This window comes from Manduca sexta, chromosome 3 (genome assembly GCF_014839805.1).
Source record: "Manduca sexta isolate Smith_Timp_Sample1 chromosome 3, JHU_Msex_v1.0, whole genome shotgun sequence".
NCBI classification, from domain to species: Eukaryota; Metazoa; Arthropoda; class Insecta; order Lepidoptera; family Sphingidae; genus Manduca; species Manduca sexta.
The window spans coordinates 4,731,059-4,753,113 of NC_051117.1; the positions used below are offsets into that span (position 1 = coordinate 4,731,059).

At 34.5% G+C, this 22,055-nt stretch overlaps 1 protein-coding gene across 6 annotated transcripts in view; it reads right to left on the bottom strand.

The window, feature by feature from the left end:
- LOC115440443 (transmembrane and coiled-coil domains protein 2) overlaps positions 1 to 22,055 on the bottom strand; it is a 46,460-nt gene that overhangs the window by 2,726 nt on the left and 21,679 nt on the right. For 3 of the 6 annotated variants that reach the window (XM_037439358.1, XM_037439368.1, XM_037439363.1), the window contains exons 3-16: positions 16,705 to 16,823; positions 16,135 to 16,265; positions 15,661 to 15,687; positions 15,275 to 15,391; positions 14,411 to 14,571; positions 13,780 to 13,850; positions 13,313 to 13,446; positions 12,378 to 12,392; positions 6,217 to 6,367; positions 4,543 to 4,669; positions 3,975 to 4,085; positions 3,483 to 3,590; positions 2,881 to 3,083; positions 2,274 to 2,408 (exon numbers count right to left, since the gene is read on the bottom strand). In XM_037439358.1, coding sequence (XP_037295255.1) covers positions 2,274 to 2,408; positions 2,881 to 3,083; positions 3,483 to 3,590; positions 3,975 to 4,085; positions 4,543 to 4,669; positions 6,217 to 6,367; positions 12,378 to 12,392; positions 13,313 to 13,446; positions 13,780 to 13,850; positions 14,411 to 14,571; positions 15,275 to 15,391; positions 15,661 to 15,687; positions 16,135 to 16,265; positions 16,705 to 16,823 — 1,610 coding nt within the window. The remainder of the gene's footprint in view (positions 1 to 2,273; positions 2,409 to 2,880; positions 3,084 to 3,482; positions 3,591 to 3,974; positions 4,086 to 4,542; positions 4,670 to 6,216; positions 6,368 to 12,377; positions 12,393 to 13,312; positions 13,447 to 13,779; positions 13,851 to 14,410; positions 14,572 to 15,274; positions 15,392 to 15,660; positions 15,688 to 16,134; positions 16,266 to 16,704; positions 16,824 to 22,055) is intronic. The other 3 variants (XM_037439373.1, XM_037439378.1, XM_037439370.1) reach the window with 3 other exon arrangements.

Below are 22,055 nucleotides of genomic sequence, written 5' to 3' on the forward strand. Positions count from 1 at the left end.
TCAATTAATAGTTATTAAATTTTGTGTAGATCAACATCTCTATATTTTTCACAACATAATACGGGGTACATATTTATAACATCCATGAATATCTATATTATTTCTCTCAATTTTGTTTCTTATAGACACATCTATTTTATTTACAGATTTTGAAGAATGTTTTAAGGATCATTATTTACGATTGAATTATTATTTACAAAATATTTTTCATGAGCAAGAATAATCTATCAACGTTTTTTTATAAAACTTTCGTCACAATATCAACATGGATTACAAAATGGATTTCGAATGGGTATAGAAAAGGCATTAAAATCGTTAATAATAGCAACAAAAATAAACGAAATATTTTCCAACCATCTATCAACACAGCTATATTTAATTGCAATTGCGTCCATATAACAATATAACACATACAGACAGACAAACAGCAACAAATGAACGTTTATACAGGGGGAACATGTTTATAAATATATCGTATTGATATGATTGTTAGCTATAATACATAAGTACATACAGTATAGTACAATGAAGCGGTTGTAAATTATATTCGGAAACACAATATAGCTGAAGGTGTCCTATAACTACAGTATTTCAGTAATGGCTGGTGTCGGAAGTTTTGTTTAACTATGTTTTTAGTATCGTTATTATACGCCATAAATTTCGTGGTATATGAAAGTTATTAGTAAATTTAGTGTTGTAATAATAATATATCGATATAAAAAGTTGCTGTTAAATTTGAAGCAAGATGTTTTTAAAATTTTTGTTTTACCGATATTGGGAAGGACGTACATAATTTAGTTAAAGTGAAAATTATTCATATCGATTTTTTTAGGGCAACAATACCAAAAATAAACATTAAAATCATTATTGCCATGCAAAGAAAATAGGTGTCCATTGACAAAATAGACATAAAACCAACTTTCATATTTCGATGAAAATTAAATATTTCACAAGGCACTGTTAAGATGAAGTATTTTTAATCAAGATGCACAGAAAACCTTTACCACATTAGATCATATAATTAATCCTAAAGTGTTAACTACCTGGGCCCTTATTCTGTATGACAGTGTAAACGCGTAACGCGGCCGTGTCATGTTATTTTCGAGAAATGTGCGTGGAATGGTATTCTGTAAGCCAAATTTCTATAGTCCTAAACATGATGCGTTGTGTTACGTGCTTGTTACACACTGTTAAAATAACGTTCGGGATAGAGAATAAGGCCCCTGATCTACATTAGATCATGTTGTAACAAATTCCGCAGTGGTAACTACCAACTCCAGCCATTACCGACACAATCATCTATATCTCGATCAAAATTGTCATATTCTATAGTAACATGTCAACTATAACATTTCTAAACTGGACCGGCATACATTGCGGCTTTGGGGACGTCCGCTCGACTCTTAATACGAAAAAATCTTTCTAAACTTTATCGATAATACGAAAACTTTAATTTACAGATTCATGAATGGCTCTAGCAGTAACTTGTGAGATAACGGTTGAATGGTATATCGATTATTGATATAAATTTTTCTGATACATCGTTTTTGCTAATCGATATTATTGACTCAGGTATACTCAGCATTATCTTCGTAAAGCATTATTTTATATGTATAGATAAATCATCGAAATAAGTCGTCATCGTTTATGAAAATAATATACGTATTGTTTTTGAACTTCTTGGATCCAATCAACTTTTTATGAAGAGAAAACACTAGAGAAAATCTCTTATCACCCAATAGGGTACCGGACTCATTTTTGTTCTTTACTATTATCAAATATTTACATAATATAAATTATAACACAGAAGGAATTATCAAAATCCGGTAAAAAATTAACAAGTTATAAGTCTTTGAATTTCGGTGGAAGGGGTAAATAACAACAAACAGAAAAGAGACGAAATACCTACATGTGACGTCATCGGGAATTAAGACGCGTGCGAAAGAAAGAGATGAAGCGATATCCTCACATCGCGCTCACTTCTGCACGTTACAATATTTTAAATATGAATTACTCGCTCATTTTTTAACCAATTCTTATGCAGTTTTCGCAGTAGTACTTCTTTTTCGTATTATTAACCATTAAATATAAAATAATGTACAAAATCAAGCATAGGCCGGTCCCCTATTGAAGATTATTGAAAACTACTTGTTTCAATAATTTATCTATACCATCTTCATGCTCCAAGTTAGTTGGACATATATTTCGTCTTCATCCAAGCAAGTTAATTGAGTTGTTGAGTGCGGTTAGTGTGCCCCGTCCCTGCACATTACCTGTCGCGTCGCGCGTCCAGTAAGTAGTCTTTGAGCCGACGCGCGAGGTGTTCCGATAATTGCGTCACTTCCGGCCACTGCTTTAGCACCATAACGCCGACCATTACCGCCACTGACGTTGTTAGTACGCGGACTCTGAATACAATAATGAGTACCTTTAATATTGTATTATAATTAATTTAATGGTAATTTATTTATTTAAACTGTACTGTAGTACTATTAACTAAATCATTACAATGATCGGTTAGCCGATGTACCATCAGGCTATCATAATTCTGACCTATGTGACATAATGACAACATTAATTTGAAATTAAAATTCAACTATGTTTCGGATTTTATCGCGGTTTTAATTATTTTAGTTTTCTCTTGACGTTTCACAGACTTTTCAGCCATCATGGTCACGGGTGGGACTGAGCTGTTGTGGGAGAAAACCAAAATAATTAAAACCGCGATAAAATCCGAAGAATAGTTTAATTTCATTGTCTAACATTCGCGTAAACATAAGAAATCATAACTTTAATTTGTCGATATAACATTTAGACCGCGGGTGCATTTATTATTCATACTTTCCACTAAACTAGGTACATCACGTCTATTTCGATAACCTGGTGCGCAAGAACGGCATGGCGACCCCCGCGACGGTGGCCACGAGTAGTAACGCCAGCTGCAGCAGCGTCAGCGCCACGTTGAGGAGCTTCACCAGTAACAGGCGAGGAGGGAGGGCACCAGCACCTCCGGAGTCGCCCGCCCCTCCCGCTCCACCGCCACCACCGCCGCCGCCCGCCATCCATTGCTCTAGTTTACTTATCTGGAATAAACAAATTATCGTTCATTACTATCGATATCGACATACAGTTCGAAGGATCAAATAAACGATATTGACCTCAAGTTGTGTATAATTCGAAGGACCAAACAAACGATATTGAAGTACTTTTACACACATTTAAAACCTTTTACTTCATAAATTAATTTAAAATGTAATGAAATTAATCCTCAAATATATTTTATAGCAAATTGTAAAATCGATCAAATAAAGGTCAATGAGAACTAATTTAGAAATTGAATATCGCAATACATAAAACAGTATATCATATTTTTTCTTATGTCATAAATTATAAACATTCAGATAAGTATAACACAGTTCAGAAACTTCAGTATATCAAAAATTTCATATAACATTAACTATTCGACTGCACGTGTCACTCACTTTAGTCTGACAGAGATCGAGCGCCTCGTGTATGTCTCGTATTCGCTCCTCGCTCTGGTACTGTACTTTCTCTTCCACGTCCGTCAGCGCTTGCTTCAGATTTTCCACCTGAAATTAATGTCAGAAAAACATATTATTTATTGCAAATGATCCAGAAAAGATCCTTATATCGCCTGATAAAATATACCACTAGCTACAATTAACGATAGTTATTTTTTAAGCAAAACCAAGCTGTTATTTACATCCATATATGGTACGACTCTGTTTATTTCCACAATAATTTATGAACACTACAGACTTCTATTAATATTACTTTATTTGCGTGTCCAAGGGCCACGATAAACTTAGTTTCTTTCAATCCAAGTATGATACCTAGGCCTAATCCCTCTCAGTAGTAGAGGAGGCCCGTGCTCAGCAGTGGGCAAGTATATAATACAGGGCTGATATTATTATTATTATTATTATATGATACCTAGTATTCAAATAATGTACCTCATTCTGGTGCAGTTCAGTGAGATCATTGATTTGCTCCTCCAACCGCTCCGTCTTGAACCGCTCCTCCTGCAGCGCGGCCGACAGGAACGACACCTCTTGAGACAAATTCTGTAAAGTAAGTTGGTATTGTTTACAAAACGCACAACGATAGAATGTTACTACCTCGGTGGCGTCTAGTGGCTACCGAGCTTCATAGCTCGGTGTCATAAAATGCGTGCCACTGCTCATCCTGGCTTACAGGAGTTGTAGAGGTCGGCGTGAGGGCGGCAAAGTCTCTACCTCGGTGGCGTGGTTGTATTGCGTGCGCAGTACGACCACTGCCAAGGATCCGGGTTCGATTTCTTTGTCAAGCATAGTGATATTGGATTTTTCCGTTTAGTATGAACCCTGAATCTTTAATTTGTACTCGATATGGCGATATGCTCGCTGCCTATCGCGTCATGGGACGGAACGCATAGGCGAAAAGTACGTTGGTTACACCTCTACCTACCCCTTTGTGAATAAAACGCGTATGTGTATAAATTATCATTCGATGTACACAGGGTGATACCAAAAGCGCATGTACCTTGAGCGCGTCGATCTTCTCCGACAACCGTTCGTATTCCTCTCTCCGTTCGCGCAGCTCGTTCAGTATCGGCTTTATCGTGAACGTCGTCTCAGATATATTGTTCGCGCCGGGCTGCGGTGGGTACCTGAACAAACCACACATACTAATTTAATGTCAAAACAAAGGTTAAATTGTTCTATGATATTAACCCGAATGTAACAGATTTATTTTATTATTTTCTCCATATTTTATAATAACGAGGTAACGAGGTATTTGGGAAATAAATAAAATAGGAATCGAAATTAGATCCCATTATTGGATGGAGATTTAGAAGGTATGGAAGGTATGACTTCCACTGATATTTTATTTAAAAATTTTATTGATATATTCAAACACCATGTATAGTGAAATAGAACAAACACCAGCTGGATATCACAAGAATAGTGCAGGTTTCAATTTGTGAGAAATTCTATATAAAATTGAATTAACTTGGTTATTTGAAGGCCATAATAAGTAGAATTTGTCGTTTTATTTTTAAATCTCTACCACAAAAACGTTGAATAACCTCAAAACTTATTAATACTGACCTTTTAACTTTATACATGATAGCTTACTCGCTGCAGGTAAACCGACTTAAAACAAAACACAAGACTAAGGCAAACGTGTACTCTGATCACTGTGCTCGGCCGAACAAATAATCCACTTTTATAATCATTAAACACACAACACGCGAACTCACGATAGACTGTTTAATTTAATTACTCACTTAATAGCCTTGTTTCAATTATAATGTTTTTATTAAACGAAATATTTTTTAAATATAAAATTGAACGCTGTAAACGGCTACTGAATTGGCTACAGTACATCGAGTGATGTAATCAAACACATAATGATGTCATAGGATTGTTTACCAACCAAGTATTAACCTTATAGTAGCACGCTATCTAACCATCTTTACATTTGCGGTGAAAATTAATTGTTTTATACGGCATTGAGTTTGTTATTAACTTTTGTACCTTTATACTCTGGGGATGCCAAAGTTAGAATGTTAGTAAAAACAACGGTGGTGGAATTTTATACAGGCAATTTTAAAAGGCAAAATTAAATTACAAAATATTAATATTTTATATTTGTGATATACAGGTTGATGAAAGTTAGATATTCAAAATAAATAATTAAATACGGGATCACATATTGCGCTATATTCTAATGGTGGATTTATTCTGACATCAAGTAAGGTTGCCAATTAGATTCGAATATAAATTGGCCGAGCTAACGAATAGTGGCTACTCGTATTATTTTCTTACAAAATAATATGTAGATATTAAGACAATAGTTGATATACAGGTTGTTTTATAAAATTAGCACACTACTTATTTAAGTATTGTGCTAAAAAGTTGGCATTTTCGGCTAATTAGGTACTCTCCAGATGAATTTTATTGTTGAAATGAAATTAAACAATTTATTTGGACTTATAATATGATAAACATTATTTACATTTCGACAATATTAACTCTACCATCAGTTCGGACAGCAGTTTTCACCAGAAAAGAACGGGCAAGAAACTCTAGTGTTGCACTTTTCATAATCTGTTCAATGTTTGAATTCATGTGCATAATATGTTAGTCTTATATATAAAATAAAACTTGTTGGAATAATTTATACTACTAGTATTGTATCGTGTATACTCACGGCGCGCCCTCGCTGGTGACGGAGGAGCTCGGGGACGCGTCGGGCGAGTACTTGGGCGCGGGCGAGGTGGCGGCGCGCGGCAGCGTGGAGCCCCGCGCCGCGCCCGCCTCCCCCGCCTCCGACGCGCGAGACCCTTCCGACGACGCGTTCGCTGCCGTTGTACGCACTCTCAATACACACATACCACGGGCACAGGCCAATACATACAAATGTACAGACTAGCAATTCATCAAATTGAATAAAAAAGTACTAGAAATTAAATGACGAGAGAAATTTATCTATGTTTCTAGGAACATCCTGTATATAAGGATACATAAATATATAAATTTATAAAATCTGAATGGGTATGCAAAATAACTGGTTTTAAATAGTTTCAAATACTACTAACAGGTATTTGCAAAAAATGCCTGTTTCCAAATCGATCTCTATTTTTATGTTGATAAGATTAAATTTCAATAATGCATAATGCTTGAAGAGTTTTCTTAGAAAAAAAATATATAATGCAACAAATTAAGAGAAGGGAAAGGAAAATATTATTTAAAATATTTTTCCAAGATATCAAGTTCTTGTATAATTTTGAATTTAATTTATAATTTAACTTGATAGAATTCATTTATTAGTAAAGAAATTGAAATTGATTTGGGTGAAAAGTAACATAATTTAAGCGAGAAATACAAAAATTAGTAGCAAATAAAAGTATTAACCAAAATCAAAGTAATAATGCTTGAATTGTGTCACGAAGCTAAGTAATAAAAAAATAAACCGATAACGCAATGAAATCAGAAATAATGCGAAATGGAAGTAAAACCATGAAAAATATATGATTCAGCAGCAAATACTTATAATGCTATAAATGTAACATTTTCTGTACAAATAACGATAAATAGATTATAAAATTAGCTCGAAACGACTTTCATTTTTATAATGCGCTTGGCCGCATAATTGTATAAATTCTTTCATTTAGTGTCATAATCATAATACTGAATGAAACAATGTACAATGTTAACTTATTGTAGTAGATATATGTATACCATCTTACTTCTTAAAAGCACTTAGTAACGGTTGGTGTTACATTTACTTTTATAATCATAATAGTACATTTACATTTAGCGTCATAATCATAATACCAAATGAAACAATATACTTTATATTTAGCCGTATAATCGCAGCGTATTTACCTCTCAGTTCCGCGTGTGGTGGGGCTGGCGTGCAAGAACGAGACGGTATGATAAGCGAACACAATTCACAGTTATATGCGTATTGTAAATAATGTACAACTATGTTAAGCTTGATGGCAAGCACAGTATTGAAGCTTACTTGTTATTGACTATATATTTTATAATGGAGATGTATTATGTATAGCTTATAGCGTAGACATAATGGATGATATATTGTAAACATTTCTATGACAATGAAATATACAGTGATTGGAGGAAATTTGATCTACTGGCGATAATTACTATGTACTATGTTACTGATGTAGCTATTATAATGTCTCACATCAAATACTCTAAATCTAAGACATAACGTGTTATGCACAAATATGCTGTGTATATTTTCAAAGACAACAAAGTCTAAAATTCAGTGTATTGAAAAGGTTGGAAAATATCAATTTTACTATCTATCGATGTCATAAATGCGTTGAAGTATGTGATTTATGTACAACGGTTATAAGGTTTCAATTGGTTTATAGGATAATCGGTTCAGCATTATAGTTGATAACGGTAGAATAAATAAATGAGAAAAGTATATTCTGCATGGTGGGTTTTCGAGGTGGGACACTAAGGGCAACTACCTTTACTGTTGTAGCTACAAGATAACTTTCTTAAGAGTCTATCGGACATTTTTGAGGACATTGAGATGTGCATTCAAAGATTTCGGAAAAGAAATAGAAAGAAAATTCACACTTTATGTAAAAAAAATGTTGATGCCAATCGATCCAATTGCTTATAACTTATACAGATTAAAAAATTATATAGGACCATTAGAGGTATAAGTGCTTTTAGGGTTACCAATTGCAAAATATATTTTCCATATATTTTGTAGAAAATGTGACTCCAATTAGCTTTTAACTTAAAAAATGTTTTTACGGCTTATCAATCTACAAAACATTGCCAAAATGTAATGAGAAAAATGCTGACCATACATATGTTCAAATCTATTAATGCGGATCCTAATGTCAAAAATATTGGACAGTCTTCTAAGAAAGTTTTCTTGTAACCACCCTTAATGACATCTCAAAAATCCACCCTGTATATACAAAATACAGATTTTGTTGTACAATTAAATATAGTATTAGAATGAAGATCAACAAGAAAAAATATATATCGAAGATTTGATGAATGCTACAGAGATCAACTCTATATCTCATATATCTCATACATTATGCAATATAAAGATGTTGTATAACTTAACAACGACGAGTTTTCATGTTTCTTTCCTTATTCAAATACACGGAGATGATAATATCATCTTTGATTGAATTAAATTGAATTCAAAATGTATGTAATTCAATTAAACTACTTATTTGTATACTGACAGTGCTTATGAGAAAATCAGATATTACTGAGTCAATAATATTAAAAAATATATTATATTATATTGATACTATAGTCAATAGCACTTTATCATTTTCATTATTTATCATACTTGGTTTGAATATAAAAAAGAAATAAAGCATGTTTATCAACCTAAATAAGAGCATAAAGTTTAAAAATAAAAATGTATTTACATTTTTTTCGGCATCTCTTGCACTTTTTAAACAACATCACTATCTTGAACTCACTTCACGTTAGGTAACCATCGCGTCACATGCTCGCCCTGAACATAGTCTTCTAAACAGATGAGTCTAAATCACAGATTATAGACGCGATATAGATCTGATTATATCGAATGCTGTTACGAACGAAAGGTAACGTTCGTCTCGATTGGCAGATCAACTGTGTATGATGGATTCGCGCGGAACCGTCGCGTCATGATTATAGGGGGAAATTCATAGTTAACGATGCAGGTACGCGATGTAAAACAACGTGATATCGAGGTCAAACACATAATGTATATTAGAGTTACGGATATTAAAATATTATGTATGCGTTAGTGCCATTGTTTCTCATGTTTTTTGTTTTTCCTGTTAATAGAAGTAACAAAATCTACCATAAATATTTTAATATTTCAAATAATAGCATTAGTTTGTTCTTTTTTTGTCATAAAACTATCGTAATGTAAGTCGCGGGTTAGTCAATTTTTTACTTTAATGTGTCGATAAGTCTTTGACGCAAGTAAAACTCGACTTTACAGATTATGTTTGAATTGATAACTTCTGAACGCGACAAGCGATGGATGTGTTGCGAAGGTTAGAGCACATCAAGAAGAGCGAAGCGTTTAATACTATATAATAAGCTTAAATCAAATAGAGATAGAAATTTATATTGAAGACTAAATACATTGGTGTTGTAAAGTAACACCGACTGGCGACTTTAAAAAAAAACCTTGTTTGTTTATCTTTGTTTCATGATACCACGGAAGAGAAACTGCCAAAAGATCTTGATCAAAAATACATTTTCTAACTTATGACGCCTTATACGAAACTATTTAAGCCCGTTTAATCTGTTTCTTTAAGTCAGGACAACATTTCTGCTGTCCCCTAGCTAAAATGCCGTTACCTACAAAAACACATTGCAGGATACGATAAAAGTAAAAAATAATGCACCTTTATTGCTATCAGTAATTTCAGCCCTATTTTGTAAAAAAAAGGTCGCTAATAGTTATTATTTTTATATTTCGCCGCTGTTTTTCTCTTATATCCTGCATTTAAGCTTTAAGACAGCAGATTTAAATTAAATAAATCTACGATCGCACCAAGACGCCTTTCTGCAATCGTTTGCACTAACATTATGTCATATCCTTGCAATAAACTTGTCGATAGTAAAAATTCATTCTCATAGATTTTTCTGTTTTCTATTATCGTTAACGATTGTTGAAAAGCATCTTGACTAGTGTCTCTATGCTCATTATATATCTTCGCTTCGCTTCACTCGATGTGCGCTGACACTAAACGTTTCAAATTATTTATCTACGCGACTCGTTATCTCTGACAATGCATGATCGCGAAATAGACGCGACGTTCACCTTGGATCATATTACACTAGCTTAGCCCATGGCGGCGCCCGTATACGGCCAGGTACAGGTTGTTAGAAAACATCAGGTGACTGATGGACCCTGTCCCTTACTCTATATTTTATACACCTGAATAGGATTATGTCCATCGCCAGAATTCCAATCATATTGATTTCGATATTTAGTTCATGTGTTATTGAATTCACTTAGGACCTGTTTCAAAGGTTTCAAGTAAAGTTTATTTGACTATTATCGTATTATGCACATGACGTTATCTACATTTTTTACACTTTATTTGGGAGCATAGTTTAAATTGTGATTTATTTGGTCGACTTAATCATTAATATAACGAGTAGCATTTCCTCAGAAGTTGTAAAACAGATCCATAGTTATTTTATTTTGCTTGGGCTTTTAGTGATGTGATATACATTATGATTGAATGTTATGTATACGTGATACACAGACTGGCATTGTTTTATATATGTTAAATTTGCCAAAATTCCGCTGACTCACACGCATTAGTCACATTTGTTATGGCAATAAAGACGGGTTATATCTTGTTTCCATACAAATAATTTTATGTAATTTGGGATATATATGAAACAATCCTTTTTATACGTAATTAAAACGAATAAGACGACTTAACGTAGACTTACGGTTATAAATGTACATAATAATATTCTCTCACAAGTAGAGGCATTGTTAAATATTCTAAAAGTGTTTGTAAAAAAAATAATAAAGTAGTTATTATGAAAACAGGAATGTTTTTTAAACAAAACTAAAAACTCTTAAATTTAGGTAAAAATAACACTAAAAGTATAATGAGTCAATAATATATGAAAAATTATATTCATATTACTGGAAAAATATAACTAAACCCATATAACTATATCTAGCTAGATACTACAGTCTACTGAATGTAAAAATAAATATTTCTTAAATTAGGGATGTCTATCAACTTCTATAATTTTTAAATACGTAGTCTACTTCTACACGTGAATCCTAAAACTGTATCTAATGACCTCAATTTATAAACAATATTTTGACCCTCCCCCAAGCGTTAGTTAGCCTTGAGCGTTCTTTCGTTACATTTCGGCGCATGAGTTTCGGGCGGGAATATGTAAAGATTTAGGAAAAAATACTTAAAAAATTAATTTTAGATTAATTTTTAAATTTTTAAGTCCGAAAATCTTTTATATTAAAGTAAGTATCTAATAGTGCTGCTTGAAATTTATAATGATGTGTACTTTAGGAGTAGGCCCCCGGAATCAACAATATAATATTTCGAAACAATATCCATATTCTAAAAAAAATTAAACAACCAAAGTAAATATAGCGTCATATTGTAGATTTTTCTTTTTCTAGGTACTATAAATGTGTAATATATTGCTAAAATATATTTAGCGTGCCGCTTTGCTAGGGGTAGGATCTTAATAAGTATCCACAGATCAATCTCGGACATGCACCAATCAGAATAAAGTTTTGCGAACTCTCGCATATCGTCGACTAAATTTAAAAACTTCGTATCTCCATGGTAAACCCTTACAGCAGGCAAACAATAATAAAAACATTTATGTGGTATTAATAATAATAAAGGTTGACTGAGGCTAATAAATTACTAAGAGCCACCAGTTTCCAATTTTTTTTTACGGGTTGTTTGTATTTTATATTTGCACAGCAGTGACCCCACTGCCCCTGATGGTAAGTGGAGCGGGGTTCAATAGAATGCCGACTGACGAGAGATGGTTACCCCTCGACAGTTGAGAAAATTATGCCGGCCTGTTGGAACGAAGTAAAGTTTATTTTACAGTTATAATTTTAAGCTATCTAGACGATATTACTTATTGAGATTGATATATTTTCGGACATATCTGCAGATATCGAATATCGTTTACTAATTGAGGCCGTAAATAAAATGATAATGGATTAGAACCATGATAAAATAGCCTCTATATAACATTTTAGGTACAACAGAACTCAATTTGTTAGTAAAATGAGATCAAACTGTTAGACACAAGATGCATCTACCGTCTGTCGATACTCACAAGGACCCGTGTTCTCTGTGAGGAAAATACATACTTATTACAATATGAATATGATATGTTTTGCTATAAATAATATTGTTTTACATAGATAATCTAAGGAAGATATTTAGATGGTCTAAAGAATTATTAGTAAGAAATCTCACCTAATGGCTTATTAAGACATGTTTATGATAGGCTGATATTCTTTTTTTTAATATAGTAATTATATACGATGTACTTGATTCGATAATGGCATTGAAATATTCAAAACTAAACTGTATACTGTGAAGATAACAAATGCTTTTGAACCGTATCATAATGCTTCTAACTTTTTAATTTGTGTATTTCCTCATTGTTTACATTTAAATCATCATTTTAATGAGTAAATCAGAGCGAAAACTTTTATAGTAGGTTCGCTTTTCAGCTTAAATAGTGTAGTAATAGAGATATTTATAGATATTTTGCACTCGAAACTCAGACCAAATTATTGTTTTCATAAATTTTGAAGCTGTATTCGGCATACGAGTAGAAACGCTGATGATAATCTTTGATGGTGAATTCAGTATCTTACTTTTAGTCCGACACCAACCCTACCAACCGTGAAATGATATGATGTATTATGTATGTAAGTTGGACCCAACCCTAAATTTATTTATCGCATCTTTAGAATTAAAATGCCTTAAATCCAAAAAATTACTTTTTTTTTAAGTATTAGTACCAAATATTGCAATTGTGCCAAAATGCATTTTTCTCCAATTGAGGGTTGAATCATTGAAATTTTAATTGTGACAACACACTTGGCCTATTTGTCCGAATATCTTCCCCACTCTAAGATCAACTTTGTCCATAAAGAACACAAAGTCGATATTGCATAGCCCAAAGGCGCAAGTATTTGGACCCATACGTTAGTGTAGTGTGTTGTGTGTGTATATGTTGGTGTACGTGTGTGGACCGACCGGCGAGCTGCGCGATGTTGTCTGCGGATCCGAAGCGGTTGGAGCGCGTGAAGATGTGCGCGATCTCGCGCGGCGCCGCCATGACGCTGCCGCCGAACCCCGTGATGCCGTCGCGGATGTTGCCGCCCACATTCCTGCAGAATAGATTGAAAAATTATTACTAAACTTGTATGTGTATTATATATAATACATGTATTATTATTAATATCCAATGAAGTATCTAAATGTTTTCTTAGAGTAAATACCTTCAAGAGGTAAACACACTATCATCTATACCCTAATGCTTCATTAAAGATACTTGTACTGTGTATTACCTAATGGTGTTTCGAAATAAAAATAAATAAATATGTATTCGTAAATTGATCTATCATCAGGAAACTAATATTATAAATGTATAAGTTTGTGTTTGTTTCGATGTTCGTATGTTGCGAATACTAGAGAATACCTGGCAATGAGATTTAACTCACTTCAAGCCTTGTCCCATGTCGCGCAGCACCTCGCGCGGCTGGCGGTGCGCCTGCCCGCTCGTGCCGTGTTGCTGCAACAACATACAAACACATCATACCACACACGAATACATCGATAACGAATTCAAAAATATATTTTATTTTACTATCACCATTGGCTCGAATTATAATTCCTACGAAATTAATTTAGAACTTGAAATTCTTAAAAACATATACGATTTACAGTCGTTTCAATAAACGATCCCAATCTTAATCTTCAATCCGACTTCGAGAGTGATGCAAACAAAAACTTTTTTGTAAGCATGCAAAAACTTTATTCTGATAAGTCCATTTTTAATCGATACAATTCTATGATACGCTGACCTCAATTAACCGCCATTTACAAAATACAATCCTAATCGCTTTTTCGATCGATCTCAAAAATTGACCAATCAGAACAGAGTTTTTTTTGACATGCTTATATATTACAATTTTTTATTGGTTTATTCTCAGAAACAGATTGAAGTTTGAGATCGGGATCGTTTATTGAAAACGGTTGTTAAATGCAAGTGTGACCTCATATCATTATGAAACTTGAAAAATGTAGACGCAGCTTGAGATATGACCTCTTGACTTTACTATTTCCACATACCTCCCAGTTCTTGATCCGTTTGTTGTACCCTTCTAGTTTCTTCTGTAACTGAGCGATGCAGAGCGCACTCTTCTGATTTTTCTTCTCAAACACTGCCTTAATACGTTGTAATTGTTGTTTGTCCGCGTTCGCGGCTAACTTCAGGTACTCGTTTACATTGTCTAAAAAAATACAAAAAACATTTTTATGAGTCCATGACTGCTAAAACTTAAGTGTATACGATATACACAAATTTATTATTCTGTCACAAATGTTTGACACAAATTTTAGCCCAATAATATTTTAAAATCTCTGTACTATGCTGTACTCTATCACCGAACATTTAAACAACTGTGCTACGCTTTATTTTGTCAAGTAAATCGAAAGCGTGTCCAAATTTGATGTATGAACACATTTACAAAAGGTTGCTGTGAGATGCGCATGCGCATGTATAGCGTGTTCGCCATATTAGGGCCTACCCTAATGCCTACCGTCAACTAGACACGCAAAGTCGAATCAAATTCAGTTGCATTATTTCACCTCGTATACATTTACTATGAACTGTGGCCATTAAACATGCGTCGTGGTGTGCCGAGTCGAATGACCGCGCAAACAAAACAAATGCAATTCATTTCAACGCGCTCAGATTTTGTTCTAATTAACGCCATCCTTAACACTATGTATGCTGTTTCACTTACACCTATCATATCGACGCTAGTAACGCTAACTGACTTAAACTTTTTTTAAATTAAATCTAAGCTCATAAGACGTAGAAAAATACACTGTTTCCAAATATGTATAACTTCATATTGCAAAAAAAAAATTCAAGTCATTCAACGTTTTACATGTCGATATGAATATTTATATTGTATTTGGTAGTCTCACCGTCGCGTATGGTCTGCTCGAGGCGGATGAGGTCCTTGGTGCGTTCGATCTTGGTGTTGAGGTGCGCGATGGCGGCGAGCGCCTTCGATGACGTCACGTTCGCGCCGTCGCTCTCGTCTGCACACACGAAAACATACATTAATGTTTTGTACATTAGGTTGAAGTTGCCGTACAATTTGTAATTATTCTAGAGTGTTCTATGGTTGAATTACATGTATCGATTTATCTACGGCTTCGTTACATCGAGTAATAATCATCAAGAGTCAAGAAGAGAAAAATTGAATTACCACTTCTCTCATCCATTCAGATTATTTTTTGTATCTGCTTCTTCCTACAGTTAATAGTCTTTTGACAAACAAAATTACTTTTAGCAACGGCACTGTTACCTTGATTCGCATAGTCGCCATCTTGACCTGAAATAAAACACGTACAGATATACAAACAAGTATTGATGATGTTCAATATGTGTATGTATTCTCTGTATTATTTTGTATGCCTATCTAGACACTTACATAATATATTATTATTTGGTAAGCACGCAAGAGTATGAAAAAGCATATGAAGTGATTAACATTTGATATCACGTTACCCACTTACTTATTGATAGCTTTAAGCAGCAATAGCTTAGTGGTATTATTTATTAGGTTTTACACGAACTCTTATGAAAAAAAATCTCATTAACAGTAACGGACTAAAGCGAGTGGCGCACGGAGCCACCGTCCAGTGCATCGCTCTTGCAATGGCCACAAAGGACGAACATTTCACTTTTTTTGACAATCGAGTAAAAAAGCCTCGCAAATATCTGCCACCTCCTCGCATACGCTAAGTCCACATGCTCATTAATTAGATGCCGTTGTTACCTCTGTACGCAGGTGACCCGTACTCGTCAGATGACAGGCCGTACGAGACGTTGGGGCTGTACACCGCGCCTGCGTAGTCGCCCGGCGCCATCAAACCACTCAGGATCTTCTTCTGCGGCGAGTCTTCTAGGCTGCGAAGGTAAAAGATATTTATGTTATTGAAGAATGATTTTAGTCAGGAAGGGATGATTTTAGTCAGACCGGGGAGATTTTAGTCAGACGGGGTAGATTTAATCAGAACGGTTAGATTTTAATAAGACAAATTTAATTTAAATAATTTAAATATTTACAAATAGACTTCGAACTCACAAAAAGTTCTAAGGGGTACTACTAATGAAAGTAGAGTAACTTTTGGGTGATTTTAGTCAGACCTGGGTGATTTATTAAGACAAAACTGTATTAAATCAAATTAATTGAAATATTTAGGAATAGACTTCGATACATGATGCAACAAAAAATTCTAAGGGGTACTACTTATTAAGGTATACTAACTTTTGAGAAGAGATTAAGAAAGTTACTTATTTTAAAGGAAATACAGCTACTTATAAAAATCTATCCGTATATACTCACTCCCTGGAGCTGTTGCCGGTGGTGTTGGCCGACAGCGGGCTGGTGCCGAGGTCCCGCGAGTGCGACTTCACGTGGTGCGAGCGCTCGCCGTGCCGCGACGACGAACTCGACGACGGCTCCTGCGAAGATATCAATTACTGTTAGTTATATTTATTTAAAACTTTATTGTACACCATAAGTATTAAAAAACCAAAGCAAATATGTATACATATGATGGAAATAATTTAAACATCGGTGGTACAAAGTATATAGTAAATGGTATTATATAGTATACCATCTCATTTAATTTTTTTATTATTAACTCTTAGTAACAGTCTTTTCTGTATATTTTAGGCATTATTATTAATTAATAATAAACGCTTACTATAAATATATCAGTCTAACATTAAAATGATTTTTATTTTAGTAATTATTAGTAATAAAACATAAATGTTATACGCCCGGACATATTTAAACAATTTAATTGTTTAAATATTTTTGACAAGATTTTGGTAAGTATTAGGGTTAAAAGGCATCCGAAAAAGCAAGGTATAAGCATAATTTAGAGGTTGTAAACATTGCTTAAACTATGTATATAGAAATAAAAAGCATTAATTGTAATTGACCTAGTTAAGTTATGATATCTCAAATAAAAAAGGTGTACATATAAAAAAATGTTAGTTTCTGTACATTGATAAACAAATAAGAAATAAAGTCACAACCCTTAACCCTTAGATTGTTCGTAATCACTCTAACTTTAGATTCTTTTACGTTATCATTGCAAGCCTTTTGCCAAGCCAATCGATAAAGACTACATTATTTACAAGGGTTTACAAGTAATTTATACCATTGTTTCTACTTATTGCATAGGTGCTGCTAGGCAAAAATACAGTCATATCTATGGCATTTATTTGTCCCGCTAGACCAGACAATGGGTCCATTCGTTACGTTGTATCCCGATACAATAAATTAGTAATCCAAGTAACATATATAAATGAATGAATCCTACCTAAGCGAATTTCGGCCAAGAAGGCCAATCTTCTTAGGTAGCTGGTTATCTCACGATGTTTTCCACCGTAAAGAAAGCGATAATTCATAAACAATATACTAATAATTATATAAAAAGTTAAAGATGCGTGCCCTTGGGTTTTGAACTTGCGAACATTCGTCTCAGTAATCCATTCCATTCTCAACTAGACTATTGGCACTTTTCCGTACTATGATCAACAAAAAATCCATAATTCACCGATTAAGATATACAAAAACGAAATCTATTAACACGAATCTAATAAAAGTCATTACAATAAATTAATCTAACTGCCGCCTATAGGCTGTAGCGCTCACGATCGCCCTAATTCTAGCCCGCTAATAAATTGACCTAGAACAATAATTCTCCGCTACATAATACGAATTTGGACCGTGACACGAACCATGGAGGCTTATGTGACCGATATTACTATGCATTGTCATGTCAAAACAGTTATGATACCAGCCCATTCATTAATGTCGTAGACGGATTTGACAATCGGCTTTTCTACGAAGCGCCTAATCGCCTATAGAACGAGAGTCTAGTTAATCTTTAGTTAAATCGGCAACGTCGTTTGGCGATGATGTTAAAGCTAATTGTTTTGGCACACGGATGCGGTTGTTTACATAACTTAAGCTAATCAGGCTTGTAGTCTCGTCGAGGATGACTTATAAGAGCTGCCCAATTTTGTGGGTACATAAAGAAAAGTTAGTCATCTGACACTATGATATTAAAGTACGACCAATCGACTTTCCAGTAGGCAGTACTTCGGCACAAAGGGACCGTCCTCATCATCATCGGTCTTATAAAGTCCACTGCTGAACAAAGGCCTCTCCTAAAGATTTCCAGACGGACCAGCCGAAAGCGGCCTGTATTTAGCGTGTTCCTTCGACTCTTATTAGTCGTCTGTCCACCTTGCAGGTGGATGTCCAAGGAACCGTATGTTAATGTGTCAACTTATGCGTCATACATATACTGCTTATTCAATGGTTTCTAAACGTTATATGCTTGGCTCGTGTTATGGATATTTCCAGATTCCACAATTTGTTACGATGTCCGATCGTATCTACAGTTTCTTGTATTAAAAAGTCGCTGCACCACGGATGCTGTCAATTCTCAACTTGATCGAATTCTAAATCTAGACATTTTATATAAACCCTGATTTTGTACTCTACATTCGATTAAAAACGAGAATGACGCGCAAATTGACACAGTGTATTCTATTTAAAGCCAATGTGGTTATTGATTTGTTCGCGATATGCCATGAAAACTATGGATGTAGGTTGAAATGCGCTTCAAAACATCACGGTATTATGTAGAGCACGTGTAAGCTCACGCCTCTATTTCCGAAGGGTCTGGCAGAGGCGTAACTAGTTCACGGTTTGCCGAGCTTATTTCCTTTTCATGTGACAGGTGAGCCCATTGCTACATTGAAAAAGAAATGTAAATATCGGGCAACAGAAATGTTTTTAATATACATAATATAAATAATATCAGCCTTGTATTATATACTGCTTGACTACTGGAAACGAGCCTCTACTATAGAGAGGGATTAAGTATAAGTCGTGCCAACTGGCTGACTTAACATACCCTCAAAATTCTTATAGAGAACTTCCCAGGTAAACAGATTTTCTCACGATGTTTTTCTTCAATTTTAAAGCAAGCGATAATTTACAAAGAATATGCACATAATTTAAAAAAGTTAGTGTTTCGTACCCTTGGGTTTTGAACCTGTGGATATTCGTCTAGGCAGTCCCTTCCACTGCCAACTAATATATTGCCGCTTTTTATATAAACACTGACAAATTTCACGCCTAATTAATCACCCAGAATGACTCATGTTAATAATAATATCAGCCCTGTATTACATACTGTCCCACGGCTGGACACAGGCCTCCTCTACCACTGAGAGGGATTAAGCCTTAGTCCACAACGCTGGCCTAGTGCGCATTGGTAGACTTGACCCATGTTAGCACGCTAATAACTGTTGTGAGTACTAATGATTTCTTATATTTACGCGACTGTTAGACAATGAAATAAAACTATTTCACGGACTTTATTATTTATATAATTATTTTCTCCCGACGTTTCAAAGACTTTGCAGCCTTCATGTCACGAGGCAGACTGAGGTGTTCGTCACCCGCTAGTCATAATTACAATATCTTCAAAACGTCGGTAGAAAATAATAATTTAAATAACCGCAATAAAATCCGTAAAATTGTTTTATTTCAATGATAAAATGTATGTATATTAATAAAATAAAGGCCCTTCTGTCCGCTATCGTGATACTTACCCATCTTGTTCCCCAAACTCACTATAAACACATAGGTCATGAAGGCTGGTGCCACTGATCGGAGTTTTTCATATAACGTTTGACAATAAAAGTTTGAACTTATATAATTTTAAAACATAAGATACTTATGTCCCGAAGTAAATGTAAATACTTACACACTATATGGACACTACTTCCCTTATCTTCAGGTGCAGTGAAGTCACTTTACTGTTCCCGTATTGAAAAATAAAAGAATAATGAACCTAAGTAACAGGCTCCCGAGTCACATAGCTGACAACCAAGATGCCTTTTTACAATCGTTAACGCTAACTTTATGTATGATAAACACACATCCTTGGGTAGACTTATCGATAGGATACGTTATTTCCATACATTTTTTATGTTTTCTTTTAACGGTAACGATTATAGAAAGGCATTTTGGCCATGGTCTTTTGTATAACCACCAGCTTTATTATATTGTACAGTAACTTTACAACTATTATTATGAATTAAAATGAACGTACCGTTGCCCTACAAAATAATTGTCCTATGGATAGAATTAGGATAGTAGTGTGTTGCACTACTATCAGTTCGACAAAAAAAATATAATGTTACTAGATTTTGACCGCGGGTCCGCTCGCGTGATTAAGTTTCTCTAGATAAATATTTTGCCGGGCAGTAGAGAAGTTTCCTACTAGTGAAAGAATATTCATAAACAGTTCAGCAATTCCACAGATAAGCCCTTACAGACCTAAAAACAAATAAATTCCAATTATATTACTATAGATAGGAGGCAATGCTTATAGCCATGAGTACTTATTTCATCGTGAAAGTTTAAGGTCATATTTAGTTTTGAAATACAAAGGAAGCAACAACACTGACTCATCGTGAGACTTCCGGCACCATTTGACCTAAACACTTGAGATTTGGCAGCCACGGTTCTTTTGTGAAAACCGGATTTAGCGCAATTGTAATCCCTAGAAAGGTTAAATCTAAAAACGAATGCGGTCAAGACCCGATTGTAACAATAAATAATTGTAGTCACCGTATAATAATAATAAAGCCGTTTAAGTATTTCTTGCAGATAAACAAGCGCATAGGTGCATAATTAAAAAAATATTTGATGTGTTTTTTTCTTTTTTTCATACAGTACAGCAAACTGACTCCACAACACCTGATGGGTAAGTGGAGTGAATCCAATAGAATGTCGACTGACGAGAGATGGATTACCCCTCGACAGTCTACACAATTATGCCGGCCTGTTGGAACCTCAGTCTGATCCCGGAACGTGACACACTTACGTGGGCCACTATGGCTGGTTTTAACACTTTGGGTACGGTCTCTATCCGGACGGATATAAAATATATCCTAACACCATCAAAAAATGTGTATTGGCTTAGTTAGTTTTTCCACATGATTATAACCATTACATACTCTAGTCCGACTAGACACTTATACATATATCTAATTATAGCATTTTCCTGTAGCGTCACAAAAACTGCGCACGTCAATGTATACAAAACGAAGTACAGTCCAGTCCAAACAAACGTGCAACGTGTATTTTTTATGCAAACTGTCAATCATTGCGAATGCAATCCAATTTGGCTGGTAACTCGATTTCTATAGCCTTATGCGAACGCGGCAGGTGGACGGTTAGTACTCGTGGCATTTTAATGCCACTGAGTGTAGTGTAAATAATCTAAGTTAGTGCAAAAACTACGATGAGGTATGGATCAGTGGTATTCTATAATGAGGATTGTTTATAGTATATCTGGAATTGGATGCACTGATGAGTTCTTGAGTTTGATTCTGCGCCTTAGCGACTATTCGTATATGTGTAAATTAATTGTTCATTATAAATTTAAAGAAGAATGTCAATCTACGGAGTCTTGCACGGCCAAGAATATTTTTTAAGATGTGAGTCAACCTCCTTTTAATTGATATTAGCCCAGCTTAGTGCTTGAGACCTAAACCCTACCCAGTGTCTAGCAGTGAAAAAAAAAATATAAAGTATATAAATACAAGCTCATTGTTCTGCTTCCGTGGCGTAGTTGTATTGCATGCGCACGACAC